The following is a 19783-nucleotide window of genomic DNA, read 5'->3' on the forward strand; positions in this document are numbered from 1 at the left end:
ATATATTATTTATACATATTTCGAAAATTCTAATATATATATATATATTAGAAAATGTTGATTTTTTCTAATAAAAATATATATTACCATATTCGTCTTACACATTTGATCCATAATAATATATAATAATTTGTAGATATATTTAATTATTGTAATACATAGAATAACAAGGAACAATATTTGAAACTAAAATCATTTTTTCCTATTTTGATTTTTGGTTTCTTTTTTTCTGATTTTGATTTCAATTTTAAATACCGGTACTCATTTTTCAATTTACATTTCAGTTTCAAATAGGTACCGATATTGCTTTTTTTTTTTATTTTAATTTTGATTTTGACATTGTTTTTGTGTTTTAAAAGTTTTCATTAAGATCTAATTCCAAATGTGATACAAAGGTTTGGATTTTCCTTTTTGACTTTTGAATTGAATTAGTACTAGGAAATATGTTGCAATGACACCGCATATCTATAAAATAAAATGTATTATTATTATAACATAACCATTTATAAAAGGAATTTATGTTTATATATAAACGTTCAATTCGAGTTATTTTCATAAGCTTACAGCTTTCATTAGGTCCATATTAACAATAAAAAATCCTCCAATTGTTGAATTTATTTTCCTAGCATTTAATTGTATCCAAAAAATGTTAATCTAAAGTCACAATATAAAATTATTATTACTATTCTCTATTTTAATTTTAATAACAATAATTTAAACATTTTACCGTTTTTTTAAGATCCAAGTCCATGTGAGATCTATGTTGAAGTTTAAATTTTTGTAAGCTCGCTGCAGTCCTGTTAGCCTGCAGGCGATAATTCAATTATGTAATTAGTATTATTATATTATACTAACTAGTACAATACATTTTTGAACATTATTACAACAGAAATCATCTTAAGCATTACAAGTTGACAACTTCACATTACTGCTATTAAATCAATTAATGTGTTTTTTTATTAATCTTCTATGAGTTTTTTGTTTTACTTTTTTTTGCATAAATTGGTTTAATTTTTATATAGTAATTTGATTTTGTATTTTTTTAAATATAAATCGAACGAGTGTTTTAATTCAAGTATACGGCTGTTAGTAAAATAGACGAAAAACATAGTCGTAAGTCTTGAAAAATTTGGTAAATTTAGTCATATATCAAATTGGTCGCATATACATAATATATATATATATAACAACTTCTCTTATCCGTGGTTTAAAGAGCAACACAGTACCATAATATTAAAAATGATAATTAAAGCGTGGTGTGAAATATATATAAATGTATGACATTTTCAATAATTGTTACAACATAAGTCTTATTATTTATAATTGTCTAAAATATTACTTATTACCTACAAAATATGCTGATCATTATTTCGCTACTTTATTACACTATGCGACGGCCAAATGTGTGTGATCAATTGACTGTTTACCACGTATACGCATATTATATTTAAAACGTTATTGTTGTAAAAAAAAAAATTGTCGATCTCCTCAAGACTTGCGTAAAACAACGGTCAATCCGGCTGACAGTGTTTCCCTCCGCTGTAAACTTCCAAAATCGTTAAGTAATAATCATAACGAAAAATAATAACTAAATTTTGAGTAAAATATCATGACGTTATCGTTATCGTCGGGCGTTTAATAAAACCATAGACCTTATACTGAGTGTTTCGCCAACGCCGGACTTACCTCGATTGGCTCGTGGACGACGATGACTCGTGCTCTGATGGGAGGGGTGGGAACATAAATAATAAAATAATAAAAGAAAACGAAAACGAACAATATATTATAAACTATAAAATGTATGCCATCTTTTATTTTAACGAAAAGAAACAACTCAATTATGTAAATAATAATAATAATAATAATGTCCTTGATAATAATAATAAAATTAGAGGTATACCTCAAAAAGGAATAGGAAATCTGTATCCTTTGACCAGAGCTGGCAAGTATCCCGAGCTGCAGATTTGATTTCTCCTGACTTACCGGAACTGGTGGAAAAAGTCGGTGAGTCGATAATAATCGCATCAATAGACAAAAAAATGGTAAAATACCAATAAAATAGTGCATTCAAGCAAAAACACGTACTTTTTTTTCCCAACTGGCAGGAGTTGACAACAGCAGCAATAACGACATACTAATATAATGTGAAGACCTGCAACGTATACGGCCAGCTAAAATAGCAGAGCGCGCAACGTCGCAATATTGCCGGACACTGCACGTTCCAGCTGAACGGCGGCGCTTGACTTCTCGACCAGGGGGGGGGGGGTGTCCGATTATCATACCAACTTGCGCGAACACCGAGTATAAGGTCTACGAACAAAAACGCACGTGCCTGACTGGACAGACGGGCGCCCGCGTAACAGAAATACGACAGTTGGACCAGGAACAGGAATATCTCGCCCACGTGCTCGACGACGAGTACGGCGGCCACGCGGGCGAACGGGAGGCTGCTCTGCGCGGCGGCCCACAGCTCGATGATGCGGAAAACGACCATGGTGATGCGGACGACGGTGTACGGCCACTTGAGCAACAGGGCCGCCGAGTACGCCCGATTCAGGTGGCCCGCCTGCCGGCCAAACTCGTCGGACACCCGGGCCAGGCGGGCCACGCGCGCGGCCAGCGACCGGCGCGCGTCCCGGCCCGCCGCGTCCGACTCGAGCAGCTGGCCGATGCGCGCGTAACCGTGGCCCAGCACGTAGTACTGGAACGTGGCCAGGCTGTAGACGGCTATCTGGCTCAGCGCGTTGGCGCTGTACAAAAATATGACGGTCACCGGTACGGCCGCCGTGTACATCCATATGAGCGCCGAGTACGCGACGATCATCGCGGCCGAGTAGTACTTGGCGGCCGGCGACAGCAGCGCGGCCGCGTCCCGGTCCGTTTCCCGGATGAACGCCAGCACGCGCTCCGTGCCGGCGAGCGCGGCCGCCTTGTGCCGGCGCCCGTAGAACATGGCGCACGCCAACGTCGAGAACGGGCCCAGGTTCCGGTTGGCCAGCTCGATGACCGCGAAGCAGTACGACTCCTCGAAACACTTCCGGAACGACGCGCCGACGTAACCGGAAGCTTCCAGGTAGTTGTAGTATATGATAAACGCGTCCAGGGTCGCGTACGCCAGCCACACGTGCACGACGCGCCAGTCGAACGCGTACTTGTGTCCTGTGGGCTCGAAAAACCGAGGAGACAATAAATTATTTATAGTTTTTACTATGGTCACTTTGTTTTCTAATCGACGTCGACGTTGGACAGTTTTTTGTAACGATATGTCCAGCCGTAACGATATGGTAATACCGTTGGTAGCTATACGAACACGCGGAGCATATCAAGAAAATATTTCAAGAGGAAAACATAAAATTCTATAGGGCTCCAAAAAGTGTCAACAAGTGTCTATAACGAATTCCGATAAGCAGTTCACGTTTTTGTATGGTTTATATTGTGTCATCGTGATAAACGCGATGTATAATTTACAAAATTCACGAAGTTCGCGTACCTTATTTACTATCACTCGTTGCGTGTGCTTTAAATAAATTATACAACCCCTGCTGTTAAATAGTTTATTGTTTTCGTTCTGATCCCTGTCAAAGTGTGTACTGCACTTTTTTAAATTGAATTTGGGGTTTCTTAATTTAATGTAAAGTTCATAAATTATTTATGACTGTTATGCTACATTTAATAATTTCGAGAAGTTGTATCCTGGTTTTTTACTAAGAAAGCTTTTATGTGCAAAAAGTAATTGTAAATTCAAGTGTTAACTTTATGTAGTAAATTAATATGAAATTAAATTCATTGCAATACAAATAATAATATTATGAACCGTAACTAATAATTTACTTGAAAATATGTAGTTAATTAAACGTTTTACTTAAATAATTAAATACTAAAAAAATTATATAAATTATCTAAAACTACTGACATTCCGGCATGTGAAAAAAATCACACAAATTAAGTCCGGGATGCAATTCATCTAAAATGGTACTGACGTGGGTCGTAATTCGAGCGCACCTGTCGTCGTTTAGACGAAGATTAAATATTTTATTTTTTTTTACACTGACAAATATGCGTTGGGTTTGGGTCGGCTATAAGTTTTTAACCATTTTTTTTCAACTAGCATTAATTTTTTTTTCACTTTTTGAAAATGGCGATCCTGTGACGTTTGAACAGTTATTTTTTCTTTCATTACATGTATATAATATATTGTATAGCCATATTTATATAGTTTGTACGTGAAGAAATGTCAAAAAATATCTGTTGTATTTTGTAGAAAATTTTAATAAAATAATATTTGACACAAATTAAAAATATCATAATGTTTTCTAGTTATACAGATCTATTGAAAATTTTTCGATTGACCAATATAACATGCAATATTCACCCCCTTCCCAATAAAAATGTCGTTTTAGGGGGGTAACAATATTTTAGTATATATTTTATCTCGGTTTCTTTAACCTAAGATATATTTAACAGGGGAAGTAAAAATTTGTAAGGATAATAGAATACTGAGACATTGGTACTCTTGTATTATATATTAGCGTACGTGGCGAGTGCAGCTAACTGGCGCCTAAGTGGTTAAATTGATTCTTCCGAAATACATATTGAAATTATTAAAAAATAGAAAACTGTGGATATCGATAAAATTACAAGAGTTGGGCAGTATTTTTTATTCGAATATTTTACATACATTTCTTAAGAACAATATTGTATCGTGTATCTAGAATTCCGATACAGCCGCGAGAAACATCAATAACTTTTTATTGTGGTACACTTTTACACTATGTATCGAGTGTCTTGTAAAATATACCTATTCAACGGTAGATACTTCTAAATACTCATTTTTTTTTTTTTTTTTTTTTTACTAAGATTAAAAGTTTTTATTAATATGAATATGTGTAGTATTTATATTTAGTTTAGATATAGTTTTTATCTTTATTATATTATTTTAATGAACAGTTTTGATATCTGTATGTCCCACACAACTTCCGTACTCGGTGAATTGATCAATCACTGTACTTAACGAGTTATATGAGGTATAGAAGGCATTAATTAAATTAATGTGAATTGTAGAGCACTATAACAATTATACTTATCATTCACCAACTTTCTTGTGGTTTCAAATCTATTGTAACAATTTACACATAATCTAACCAAATCGAGCCGTATTTTTTGCACACGTAGATATACATACCAGATTAGAACATAATACGGTCTCAACTCTCAGTGGGAGTTTTCCGAGTGCGTCCCGAAATGACCCTTTTTTAATGTTTCAAGTGCGTTCCACGAAAAAAAAGTCATATTTTTGATTTAGCTCTAGTGCGTCCCAGTTCATTTAGAGTTACTCGGGCTACACTATGAGGAACTGCAGGCCTCACCTCAAAAATATTTTTTATTTCTTATTTATGATAATATCTTTTATTTTAGCTTACACCTTTGAATTTGGGTGAGCGTACTAATTATTTAAAAAAATTAAAAAACCGTTGGTTATTATTATTATATTAAAATAATTACATATTTGTTGAAATAATAAAATAAAATATAATTTATCTTTTTATTATTACTTACTTGTGATTATAGGTTTCAATGTTATTTATTTAAATTATTATAAACCAGATTTTCTTATAAGTATAAATATTATTTTACATATTTTAAGTATATGGTGAAATTAATTTAACTATCGAGTGTCTATACTATTTAACTAGGTGGTTTTCAATATTTAATTAAACACGACACACTGTGTTCTTCAAAAATTGTTTATGGTATATACTTCTCCAATTCAATTTTTGCTTCAATGATGATCTATTTTGCAATTTTAATTGTTTATGATAAATTAGGTAAATAACATTGTATTTGATTATACATTTATAATAATTAATTAATGTTTTATTATATTTTTATAATTTATAACTATTATAAAAATAAAAAAAAAACTTTCAAAATTTTGCAGTCTAACGATTAAAACATTCTAATCTATAGAATCGCAAATAATTTCCAATACTCGGTACTTCGTATATAATATAAGGTATCAGGTATCTTAGTAATTAATATCACGATTCTCTAAAGACAAGTAGCCAAAGTCTCTAGTGTAACGATCCTCATTTCACTCATTGTCCATCTCTAATAATTTTGTCTACTATTCGGGAACTGCAAAGGCGTAAATCGCGATCACATTCGTCAATATCGGTCGTGCAGAAATTTTACATTGTTAAATATTATAAAAATACCAAAAATAATTTTACGATAACTACTGCTGTGACTGAGCATAATATTTTATACCTCGTACTTCGTCCGAGTCTCCATCGTAGTGTTCGCCGACACCGTCGGTTCGCCTGCGAGTGATGGGTAATCCACAGCATACTGCCAATGTGTGTGTCAAACGCATGTACCCGTAACAGACGTCGTCGTTGACATCGTCAGCGCGCTTATCGATTTTCATTTTACGCCCGAAAAAAACTCAAACGAGTCGACGCTAATAATATTGTGTTCACCGGAGTATACGTGGTCTCAACACGATTACATGCACCAAAGATCACTGCAACAATTGCTAAAGCAGCAGGGTGTTATAAATAAATTAGACTCAGTCAAACGCCAACACAATTCTGTGTAATAGGTACACAATTTCGTGCACCCGTAAAATGGATTGACGATAATGATGTTCTTTTTTGAGTCAGTGCTATCGTTCGGCAACAATATTTCCAAAGGCCTTTACACAGGTATAACGTTAAAGTGATGTGGGGGCGTACCTAAATGTGTTGTCCACGGTGTGCCGTATATATAGATACTATATCTATACAATTATATCAATATGTGTATTTTCGTATAAAATATTATATTGCATAGTAATTTTCTATACTTGAATTGGACAATGTTTATATATTTATATTACAGTAATCGATCGGTGTGCGTGTATATAATTTACGACCATATACTATACATAAATTGTATGTCGTTAAATATTTATAGGGTACATTATTCAAGGAGTTAGTATTGACTTAAATTTTGGCCTTTGAAACGATTGCGCCTACAGCCTACCCGTATCAAACGTTTTGATTAAAACAATTAAATTAATTTTTACGTTTTTAATTTTTTTTTTTTTTTCGTAATCATAGGTTTGACGTATTGCACAATTGCATTTTGACCGAAATTAATTTAACTAAATAGGTATACTATCGTCTATAAAAATTTTGAAAACACAGATAATCCTAAATTGTCTATTCTACTATACTTTATTAAATTAACACATATTAATTTATTGAATTTTAATCGTCACTATTGACATTATTGCCAGAGAGTTCAATTCAATACACTAAGAATTAAAAAATATGCAGAAACATGCACTTAAAAATATGAAAAATACAAAATTAATATTTTGATATATGTAATTATAGAGTGTAGATACTTCCTAATAGAAATAAATTTCAAATTTTTAGATAAACCTTTGTTTCTTGTAATTATTATAGTCATTAGTCGTTCTAAAATATCAATCAATAATGAGTTTTTAAGTAGATATTTATTGGTTTTTATTACTTTCTATTTATAGAAAAATTATATTGATGACAATTTAAGTTTAAAACAATCGAAAAATATTTGAATTATAAATCAAGATAAAATTGATATTGTTAAATTTATCAACGTTCACTAGAAAAAAATAATAGCTTATCTCGAGCTATTATAAACTTAGAATATTCACAACAGTACTAATAAAAATAAAGAAATCAGCTATAATAAATATTATTTAAATAATTTGATTACCTCTTAGATTATTTATTAGTTAATAAAGTGACTCAGGTATTTTATACATATAATTTTATTCAAATTATTTTTATTTCTATGATTCCAAAAAACAAATATTAAGTTAATTTAAAACGTACCTACTACGATAAAAAATATTAATTTATAACAAATCTACTATTAATATTTAAGAATGTTGTGGTTGTTAGAATAATAAAATATAATACTGTTTTTTATTTATTGTAGAATGATAACATTATTATTGTAATAATAAAAACAGCCTATAATGTGAATTAAACATTTAAAATAATGTAATGATTGTAAAAGAAACAATAACTACCTGTAGTAAACATTATACAAAAAGTAAAAATGAATTGTATTAAATTTATAAATCTTTTTCATATATTTTAAATTAATAATATTATTAAAACTAATTTACATTGTACGAATTCAATCTATTTTTTCTATAGTATTCCTCAACGGGGAGAACATATCTACACACTTTCGGAACCTCAAAATCATTTTAAATTCGCTACTCAAATCTATTTTCAATAAACCGATTTTATTTACTACGGTTGATTTACACAATAGATTAATGATATTCAATTTTCAATTATTTTATGGAAAAAATAATTGTTTATTGTTATAGAATATGAAAATATTTATTGATATTCCATTTTATAATTACAATACTTACTATTATGTTAACACTAATGCCATCGTCCTTAAAATTAATATAGTATTTAAGCAACAAAGCCTTAAATATTAGTTCATTCAATTTCGCATTAAAAATACAATAAATACTCATAATATCAATACCTAGTTTAAAAATGTTCAAAAATATATTATTTATGTTTTTTCAATAATAATTTCTCTTACGACGATTTTATTGAAATAATTTTTACGTTAACTGTTATTATAAATTAATAATATGATTAAAAGCTAAAATATTGTAATATAACTAATTAATTTATTTATTCTAATTAGATTCTTTCTCCTAAAGCACAGTTATAAACTCTTTTGAGGAGGTGTTATAATTGCTTTAAACTTTTATGAATATGTAGGTATATTTTTAATTGATTTGTAACAATAATGAATAATATTATATAATTTTTTTTCTTACTTAACAAAATACATTTTACCTATTGGTATTGTAAATTAAAATTTGATTAAAATAATCAAATATATGCATTTTAAAAATTTCCAATATTGTTTTATAATAAACGTATCACCTATTTATTAGATTATTATTGCTGTGTTGTAATTGTAAAATATTATTATTTTTTTTTTTGTAAATAAAAATGTTTTACGTAGTTATAGATTTTGATACGATGTATGATGTAATTTATAATTATATAAATATTATTTATAATTTTATTTACCTTTTATAAACTCAAAATAAAAGTTTACATCCATAATCAATATTATGATTCAGATATACAATTTGATAATAGTATGCTATTTTGATTAAAAATTATTTTATATTTTTAAAGTTAATATATAGGTATATTTATATATATAGTCATATTATGTACTTCATATATAATTTAAAATATGTAACAATACATATAAACTATAGTGTATTATTTTATTTTATGAAAAGAAAATTATTTTCAAATGTCTTGATAGGCACAAAAAATAAAATAATAGTCAAATAGTGGAGAAAACTGATTTATTTTGTGATGTACATATTATTCATTTACATACATTTTGGTATAATTACATATTATTGTAATATTTGGACTATAGCATTTTTGAGTTTGTGACGTATGAATTACATGGCGAATTAACAGTTCTGAAAAATAAAAAATAAATAAGTAAAGGTATTGTAATAAGTATAAATGTTCAACTTACAATACAAACTTCGAAGTTAAAATTAATTAGAGATTTTATTTCAAGACTTTAACTACATATATTTTATTATTATTATAAAATATTATTCTTAAACGAATTTTTGAGAGTGTTTCAAATTTTTTTACAGTTTCTTACAATATCTTAATTGAAAATAATTGATTATTTTAGTAATTTTTTATTGTCGATTCATCAAATATTTTTTTTTTACGTTGAACTGAGAGTAAAAAAAATAAAATTTTATAATTTTTTGTCTCGTTTCATAATAATTTAATTAATTATTGCTTTGTTTATATTTAGTTGGGATAAAAAATAAATAATCAGATGTTATTAGAGGGTATAACAATTAATAATAATAAATTTAAATATTGTATTTAACTATACAGATATATCTACTGGAGAATAAAATAAATATTAGTTATTGAATTTACAATTTGTTTGAATTTGAACAATTTATGATATAAACTTGATTGTAAAATAATGCCATACAGAAAAAACCTAACAATCGTATACATTGAAAATAAATTAGAATGAATCAAATAAAAGTAACTTTATAATTAATATTTATCTAACTACCAAGTATGTATTTAATACTGTATTATACGTTTTATAATGAGTATGCTTAGTTACAAATACTCACCATCAATTGGCTGGTGGCTGGGGCGGCCTTGGAGACGGTCTTGATGGCCTTAGCAGATTGGACTTGTCCAACGACAACGATGTTCATGGATACTTTTTCAGCGCCCATTTTTGGTTTTGGTTGGTTTTCGTGGATTAAAATAGAGTAAAAACTAAAAACAACAAAAAAAAAAAATAAATAAATAATAATATAAAACGGTTAAGTTTTCAACGTTGTGTGATGATATTACGATTAAACGAATAAATTAAATTATATTATAAATTATTATTGTTTTGTAAGTAGGTACTCACCAAAGAATAGATTTGCACAAAAAATGTGTTATGCCGGAATCGAGGAGCTGGACGTCTTTTTATACAAACATTCGAGTTGGACGATGAAGGTGGGGCATTGTGGCGTGATATCTATTAATATTATTATTGTGGTAAAATAAAGCGCGTGATTATATGAATTGTACTCGCATAATTTGAACAAAACTGATAAATTAAAAATGTTTAAATCACACGTATTGCGAAAAATAACACATTTAAAATACGATGATTTATTGTATATTATTATATTCTTATAATAAGTAGTTATATTATAGCTTGACAATAAAAAAATATTCATATTTATTACAGGGAACCAGTGGGTACCTGTTGGTAGGAGGAATTAAAAAATGTCCTAAAAAGAAGCCATTAGTACATGAAAATTAATTTTAATTAAAATTCTATAGTATCATATCTAAATATGGATTGCAATAACATTTATACACATTTAATATACATTATTGAAAAATTGTGTACTAAAAGGATAAAATAATAAAAGTCAGTTTTTTTGTTAGTACTTAATTTATATTATTTTATAATCAGCTATGGAATATAGTATTGACGTATGGACCTAATTGATGGTAGTTTGAGATCGAAAATTACACTCATTGTGTATAAAATATATTATAGCTATTACTTATATAGTTTAAAGTAAAGTTTATTAGTAGGTTGTAGTAAGTTGAATAATATTAAATCAGTATACATATGTATGTAGTATCCACTTAGTAAAATCAATATTTTCACGAATTGGATATTTAAATAGTGAAATATTCAAGATTGTGAATTTAAACAAACATAATATGGACTATTTTATATTTATATTATTATAAAATAACTAAATTTGTGTGTACATATGAATAATAATATTATACTTCTAAGCTTTTTTTTATTTTTTTTTTATTGAACTTAAGCCCGGCAACTAGAGCCATTAGCTGTTTGTAGGGGTTATGAACTGTGGTAGGAGGTAAGGTTGGTACGGTAGGTTGTATTTTTACGATTGTTACGGTTGATAGTAAACACGTGTATGTGTGGCAAGGTTTTTAACCACTATGATCCCGAGTGGTCACCCATCCGGGAGTTAGCAGCTACTAACCGTTACTTACTCTCAGTTGCATTCCGCAACTGGAAGCAGCCAACGCGCCATGCCAAGCCTTTTTAAGCTTTTTATGAAACAAACTATTTCATAAAATTTTATAAAAATATATGCAATGAGAGGAAAGGGTTTAAACATCAGTCTTGTTTATTTTACCCTATTATAGATAGAAAATAGAAACATAGGGTGATTGTGCTTGTGGGCCGAGAATAATTATTTGGATTCGCACTTTTTTGTGTTAGGTATAGGGAAATTACGCTAAATAGGTAATATACTAGTGAATGATAATATTAAAATATTCATAAAATTTAAATACATAGTGAAAATTAGATTTTTTTTATTAAATAAAATTAATATTTTAATTTACATTTAAATAATATTGGCTTCAGAGTATAGGTACTCGGTAAAATGATAAAATACAATAAATTAATTTAATGTAATATTCTATGTATAAAAGTTTTATAATATATTTACTTGAGATTTAAAATTTGAAATATTTAAATAAAATTTTACTCAATGCACATCATAACATTTTAATAACTAATGAATATATTAAGTATTATATTATTGGAGAGGTAAAATACTAGAATTATAGAAATAATGATTCAAAAAAAAAAAAAAAAATGAATAAAATAAAAATATAGTTTGAAAAAATTGCAAGTTGCATAATTATTATGTATGATCTATACATAGAATCATAGGTTCAACATTTTTTAAAAACCATTTAGTTTATATTTTTTTTCCATATTAAATTCATATTTTTGAATTCAGCATCTTGTTTGTTGATTATTTGCTTATAAATAAACGTCCTTAACGTTGATAACTTTAACTAGTCTACTTTTGGTAGTATATGTGATTAACATGATTATTTACTCAATTTTAAAACCTATTTATTCTTAGCTCATTTTTATATCACTGCATATTGAGTCCCCGATTAATATAGTGTACTTAAAACAATAATTTGAATGTAAAATATAATTTTTAAATAATAATATTAATAATTTACTTTGTACTTTTAAAATATACAAATAATTATCTAAAAAAAAAATAGTTTATTCTCTGCTATGTCTAAATTAAAAAATAATTTTAAATTGGTGAACACTCATGTTAAGACAATTTTTTAAATAAAGTATTGATTTATAATTTTTTTTTTTTAATCTATTCATTTTGTTAGGTTTAATGTAGATACGTGGATTTAATAATAATAAAAAAACATTTTAAGTTATTCATTTACATATTTTAGTCTTGTATGTGACGTATTGATTTAAAATAATGTAAATCATAATATTATGCTTAATACATTATTTTTATACATAATATATGTTATTATATTAGGTATCTATTTTTAAAATTACGATAAATTTGATGTGAACAAAAATATAGTCGATAAGTTTTTTTTTTTTTTTTATTAAATTAAATTTAACCCCTTCACCTATCTTCGCTTTTGTCTTAAACATGTATTGTCACGTCAAAACGGGGTTGCTAAAGCTACGTTTTAAGATTATTATTTAATTTTTACCCGGTAAAAATATATCATATACATATTATTACATATTAATGTAATGCTTTTAAGCACAATTTATTATGTACCAGGTACCTAACATAAACACTGACTTTTGCGATGGTCATTTTCGTTATTCTTTATTAAATCTATATAACACAACGTGCATTTACTATTTCGTTTAAAATTTCCAATAAATACTGTAATGAAATATTCAACCACCATTTATAATATTATCGTCAATTGTGCCGAAAAATCATTATTTGCTATGGGATATGACCTAAATATACTTGTAATAAATTATTATTTATCAACTTCCTAAACGAATCGTAATATTCAGTTATTGAAAGTTCATTTAATATTATGATTATATATAGAGTTAAAATAATATTATATGGCGTGAGCGTATCATTATTCAAATGTATTCAAGTATTAAAATATTAATATCAACAACGGCATAAACATAGTAACAATAATATAACGTCATTTGAAGACGTGGCACCACTTTGTCGATGACCAACGGACGTACACTGTTGTTCGATCACGCCATGCCGCCCGACGCTAATCAGAGGTATAAATAGATGTCCGGCTTCTCGATTCCGGCATAACACTTTTTTTGTGCAAATCTATTCTTTGGTGAGTACCTACTTACAAAACAATAATAATAATTTATAATATAATATAATTTATTCGTTTAATCGTAATATCATCACACAACGTTGAAAACTTAACCGTTTTATATTATTATTATTATTATTATTTATCTATTTTTTTTTTTTTTTTTTGTTTTTAGTTTTTACTCTATTTCAATCCACGAAAACCAACCAAAACCAAAAATGGGCGCTGAAAAAGTATCCATGAACATCGTTGTCGTTGGACAAGTCCAATCTGCTAAGGCCATCAAGATCGTCTCCAAGGCCGCCCCAGCCACCAGCCAATTGATGGTGAGTATACCTGATCTCTTTATAATGTTCATTCAACTTTTGAATGGTTTATAAATTACTATATATTAATTACAAAATTGTTTGGTAAGACTTGAACATTTGTTGAGTGTCTGCATCCTAAAATTCATTAAAATTAATTTAAAATCACAGAATATTGTTAATATAGTAATTTAAATCAGTGAAAATGATAAAATATGAGAATATAAGATTTTTTATAATTTATACAGTAAAAGTATATTATTGTTTCTACATCTAATTTTCACATTATTATATTTGAGAACTGATTTTTTATTCAAATAATTTGTATGATATTATAAACTAGAAAAATATAAAATTTTAATCTAATACATTATACCTACACTTTATGTTATGTCTAATCACACATTTTACACTATTCATTTTTTATTTTGTTTCAGAATTGTTAATTCAACATGTAATTCATCTATTACAAACCCAAAAATGCCATAGTCTAAACAATACTTTTATCTAATCAATATTATGTATTGACATTACTAAATAAATCAGTCTTTTCCGTAATTTACACTGTTTTATTTATTTATTATTATTATTATTATTTTTTTTTGTTACTTTATTACGTTTAATTTTAAGATGAATTACGAAAATATGTAATTTACTTGAACACTATTATTGGAAAATATTTAAAAAAAGTCTTTTATAGTTTATTATCATAATGTATGATAACTATAGTGTTTATTAACAACTCGAATGTAATCCGTTTATAAACGAGTAATAAAAATATAAATAATTATATTATACAAATGTATACAATGCAGGTATAGCAGTGACATATTGTACTCGTACATTCTTAATATAACGTGTCAATGATCTTAATATTGGTACTAATATCAATAACCTATAATTATTATAATGATAGTGTGTAATTATTGTGAGTATAATTGACTACTGATGATGCATTCTGGCTCAAGCAGTGATTCGAAATTAATCTTTGAACTATTATTCAAGTTTTCTGGTCATCTGATATTTAATAAGTAAAAATAGTTTATTTTTTTGTTAAACATTAGATAATATTTAATTAGTAATTAGTATAACTATACGCAAATATTATTTATTTTTTTAAATTGATGACGGCGTTTATTTTATAATATTAATATTATGTATTTTAAATGTATTTAGTATATTTTATAAAATATAAATACATTACGAGTACATAATATATCTATTACGATGAAAATGATCAGATATAGAATGGTTTTGCTTCATATAGTTTTGTCCATAATAAATTATGTTCTATTTATCAATTACCTCAAGTAAAAAAAAAAAAAAAATTGCTAATATTTATTTTTAATTTTTAATTTGACTTAATAAATTATCATTTTTATTTACTTATTACTATATCCCTATAAATAAAATCATACATAAAATTTCCATAATATAGTAATAATACTATACTATAGTACAGTATTATACTATTTAATATATAAAAAAATTGAATTTGTCATGATTACAAAGTTTATACTCCATAGTAATCTTCATCAATTCAATAATTTTCTTTCATAAATTTTTTTATTTAAATTTTAATATGCAATGGTAGCAACTCCTTGCGTCGGTGAGAGAGAGGAGGGTTCGGCAAGCAAATTTTTTAGTTAACCGAGTTTCGTAGTGTATACAGCTCTGGAAAAATCACTTGTATTTCCAAAATTAGTTACAAATAAATGAACAAAGATATAGCAAAATCTTTTTATTTTTTAATAAAAAATACTATGCCATCTTAATCAAATAAAATAATTATTTGGTTTTGAATATTATGTCTTGTAAATGGCGTTCTCTATTGTTGAAACATTGACGAAACCTTTATCGGAAGTTGTCTGTAGCTGTTCGTGTCATTTTTGGTAGAATGACAGGCACTTTCTGGTTGATTACCTCTTTGAGTGCTTACAGAGACGTTTTGACAAGGCGGAACCACAACTCAGACTGCGACATTCACTAGAAGTTTTGAGAAAGTTATTTTCTGGACATCTTCGCTGTTTGTAAGAAAACATCACCTGGCTCTCAAAGTTACCCTATTTATCAACTTGTGGTTATTTTCTTTGAGGATTTTTAAAAGCACAAATGTTCAATCATCGCCCCATATTTCTGCAAATACTTAAAAAGGCAATAACCTAGGAAATGGCTGTTGTTCCATCAGAAATGACTCGAACAGCTATGAATAACTTTTGAGAAAGGCTTCGTTAATGTGATAACAATGAAAAACACCATTTAAAAGACATGATGTTTAAAACCAAATAATTATTTTGTTTAGATTGTAAGATGGCATAGTATTTATTATTAAAAAAAAAAAATAAATAAATAAAATAAAAAATAATCTATAGCTTTTTTTTTAACTATGACATTTTGAAATATGAGAGATTTTTTGCTGGATCCTGCATTATATATTTATATTTGTACTTAAATATTATATTATTTAGGTATATAGAAATTATTGTGTATTTGTTGTTACTTGTAAATTTTGAAAACAACAAAAACTATATAACCGATTATCACGTATTAGATTCGATTGGTACTCCTATTGGTTTTGTTTTATTTAGGTAGGTACAGCAAAATAAAAAAAAAAAAATTATTGTACATACCTAAATATAAGTATTTAAAAGTATTAATTTATTTTTTAATATAGTAAAAATAATAATGTTGGTTTATTATGAAATACTAATAATCGATTATTGATTTGTCTCATTAAAACATATTTTGTAATGAATTTGAACTATAAATATCAAACAAATATCATAATTAATGATATTAATGTATCATGTAAACGATATTTTAGCTAAATGCGATGTCTTACTCATATTAATATTGCAGATACTTGCTACATGGCTTTATTCAACCTCCGTAAACACTCAATTATAATTTATAATACGTGTGTTATGCATATGGTGTATTGTGTATTATTGAGTTCACTTAATTTATTATGTAGAACTCCATTGGGTGATGATAGGTAGTAAATGTAATAATATTCATAGAATGTCTTGAAGTATGACATATTCCTGTGATTAGCTGAAATTCAGAAGGTATGTATTAGGTTGTTTATTTAAAAAAAAAAAAAAATTAAAACCAATCAATTTTAAAAATAAAAGTTTTTTTTTTATTTATTATTATAAATTTTTAATTTTTGTTTACCGAGAATCTATACAATCAAATATCGCAAATAAAATAAGGTTTTTGTTTTCAGTCGAAAACTGAAGCGGTTAAATGAATGATAAAAATTGTGTTGTTAATTATTTATAATTAAAGTATATATTTTTTGTTCGACTTTAGTTGTTAAAACGTCGATAAAACAAAATACGATTGCTAAAACATATCGGAACAGGAGATGGATGATATTATGAAATATCCAAATGACGCTTACTTTGTATTTGTATACGATATCGAAATCACATCAGTGTACTGACAATGATTTAGTGCTTACTGCTTATATTATATAATATCTATTATATAAAAAAAAATGTTTTGATCGATATCCATAGGTATAAGAGATATCTTTTAATATATATATTGTCACGCAGAAGTCGGATAAGGTCGACGTTATAATGGGTTAGAAATGGTAATTTTCAAACGAATGACGTTTACTGTCTATCGAGACAAATGCGAGTGTCGTCTGTGAAAATAGTATTTGCGGAAGACGTACTCGGCATCGTGCAAATTATGAAATGTATATAACATATATGTGCGCTCAAGTTGACACGCACAGCTATCTGACACATAGTTTTGCATGTGATTAAATTATATGTTATTTGTTTACTAAAGAACTACAAAAAAAGTACAACCAATGATATTTTAATGCGATAAATTGATTTTGAAAACAAATTTAAAACCTATACCGAATTCAATTTGTCTGAAATGATGTCTAAATTATTTTTTATCATTGCATATGACAGTGGATACCAACAATTTTTTTTTGTTCACGGAAATCTTGGGTGTTTTATAAAAATTAAAAAGCACCCTCCATACTATAATATGTATGAACGATTTATATTTCTAAAAATTTTAGGGCATATCTAAGGGCTAAGGCCAAATCACAGAATATTAATGTTCTTCGGGTAACTGGTTAATACTTGAGGACTACTGGTGTATGGTTTACCCCATGGAGGTCACTATAAAATTAATATAAATTAAGTTACTATTATATGGGATTATAATAAAATATTAGCTAATTAACCAAAAACAGCATAGATTTATAGGGTGCTAAAAAAAATGTCCACTGATAGTTTAGTATATTTGTACAGGAGTGCGTGTGTGTGTGTATGCGTGTCTGTATGACAGTCATATTATGGACCTCGGTGAGATATTTCATGATTATTTTAATTAATAATAAAAGTGTTTCTGTCCAAAAATTGTGTTTGATTTTCTTATAATCGCTTAACGTTATTATTTTATAAACTGAATACCGCTGGGATGTGTGTACTTAAAGTCAAAGAAGTTTTTCTTAAAACTGAACTATATGCTGTAGTATAAGTAATCTTGAGTCAATGAAATTTAAAATGGATAAAAAAAAGCAGAAAGAATCTTAAAAACAATTCAATGTCTATCTATTTTATATTTTAGGCTATTATTTGCAGAAATTTATTTGGTCGTAGCCCATTCGGCTACCGTTTTACAAAAAAGTCATTTTCCAAACGGCTCTTGTCCAAAAAGTCTAACGATCAGGTGAACTCTTAAATGAATCTAGTTTTTAACAACATACATTTCTTCTCACTTTATACAACTTAGACTTAGAACTGTCTCAAAAGAGGTGTGGTTAAAAATGTCTTGGTGTACACTAAGTAAATTATTAAAATTATATAAAAAAAGTTTATAGTATAATATGAAATTTTAAATTTAAAAAAATATAAATAATGGAAAAAATATTTGTATAAATAAAAATACTAAAAAAAAATCATATATCGGGTAAATTTGTTAGGCACAATCTTTTTATATAGTCTATGCGTGCTATTTTATTTGATGAAAACTCATAAATGATTTTTTCAACGAGCTCTTGTTTTTTTTTTCAATTAAACAGGTACTCATATGTCTAATAATTATTGTAGAGTTTACAATTATACAATTATTCGTGTTTGTACATTTTTTTTCGACGGGAGCCGTTTGAAAATAAACAAACAATAGACGGGAGCCGTTTAGGATCCGACGATTTATTTATATGATAATAATTACGATGATGAAGTGAATGTTTATTGTTAAGACTTAAAATAACCAACCAGTAAAATTACATATGTAGATACAAACATATAATACTATTACGTCTTTATTTTAGTCAAAGTATTATATTTGCTTAATAGTCTTAAGCATAGGTAAAAAAAAATATATTTTTTTGAAGTTAAATATAATTTATATTAAATTTAAACAATTTTATTAAATCTATGTTATAAATCTGATCTACATAATACCTTAGAAATTTCTTAAATATTTATGCAATTAAAATAGTTAACGTTTGTTTTAAGACTTAGAGTTTAAGTTGTAATCTAAAATATGGAAGAACATTTTTTTTCCTGATAAAAATATATTATAAATAAATAGCATTTATGTAATATTAAATTTTTTCTATAAATAATCATATTATTTTAAGTATTGGCCAGTTTTAAATAATAATAAATCTATTAATTTTAAACATGTATATCTTTTTTTCTTTATTAGTTGTATTTGTCATTGTAATAAAACTTAGAATGGTTTAATTATTACTTTTTGTTTTATTCA

The 19783-nt window shown here is 27.2% G+C and overlaps 1 protein-coding gene and 2 pseudogenes across 1 annotated transcript; 1 reads left to right on the forward strand and 2 right to left on the reverse strand.

Moving 5' to 3' along the window:
* Positions 1–372: 372 nt before the first annotated feature.
* Positions 373–6427, reverse strand: LOC112599506. The gene is made up of 5 exons (XM_025346424.1): positions 6268–6427; positions 2333–3300; positions 728–805; positions 565–654; positions 373–465 (listed from the first exon to the last, which is right to left on the reverse strand). Exons 1-5 carry the CDS (start codon positions 6425–6427, stop codon positions 373–375), a joined length of 1389 nt encoding a protein of 462 aa, XP_025202209.1.
* Positions 6428–9387: 2960 nt separating this feature from the next.
* On the reverse strand, positions 9388–13240 carry LOC112599508 (annotated as a pseudogene).
* Positions 13241–13531: 291 nt separating this feature from the next.
* LOC112599509 lies at positions 13532–14597 on the forward strand (annotated as a pseudogene).
* The last annotated feature ends 5186 nt before the right edge of the window (positions 14598–19783 follow it).

Source organism: Melanaphis sacchari, unplaced genomic scaffold, assembly GCF_002803265.2.
Source record: "Melanaphis sacchari strain LSU unplaced genomic scaffold, SCAv2.0 Contig520_pilon_pilon, whole genome shotgun sequence".
Taxonomy (NCBI): Eukaryota; Metazoa; Arthropoda; class Insecta; order Hemiptera; family Aphididae; genus Melanaphis; species Melanaphis sacchari.

What these genes read in the sequence shown, in the direction of transcription:
- LOC112599506 (XM_025346424.1), bottom strand. Translation starts at nt 6,427, where the DNA reads ATGAAAATCGATAAGCGCGCTGACGATGTCAACGACGACGTCTGTTAC. An exon ending in GCGCCCGTCTGTCCAGTCAG is followed by an intron (nt 806 to 2,332) that starts GCACGTGCGTTT and finishes TATCGCCTGCAG; the next exon opens with GCTAACAGGACTGCAGCGAG. An exon ending in ACTTGGATCTTAAAAAAACG is followed by an intron (nt 655 to 727) that starts GTAAAATGTTTA and finishes TTGTGACTTTAG; the next exon opens with ATTAACATTTTTTGGATACA.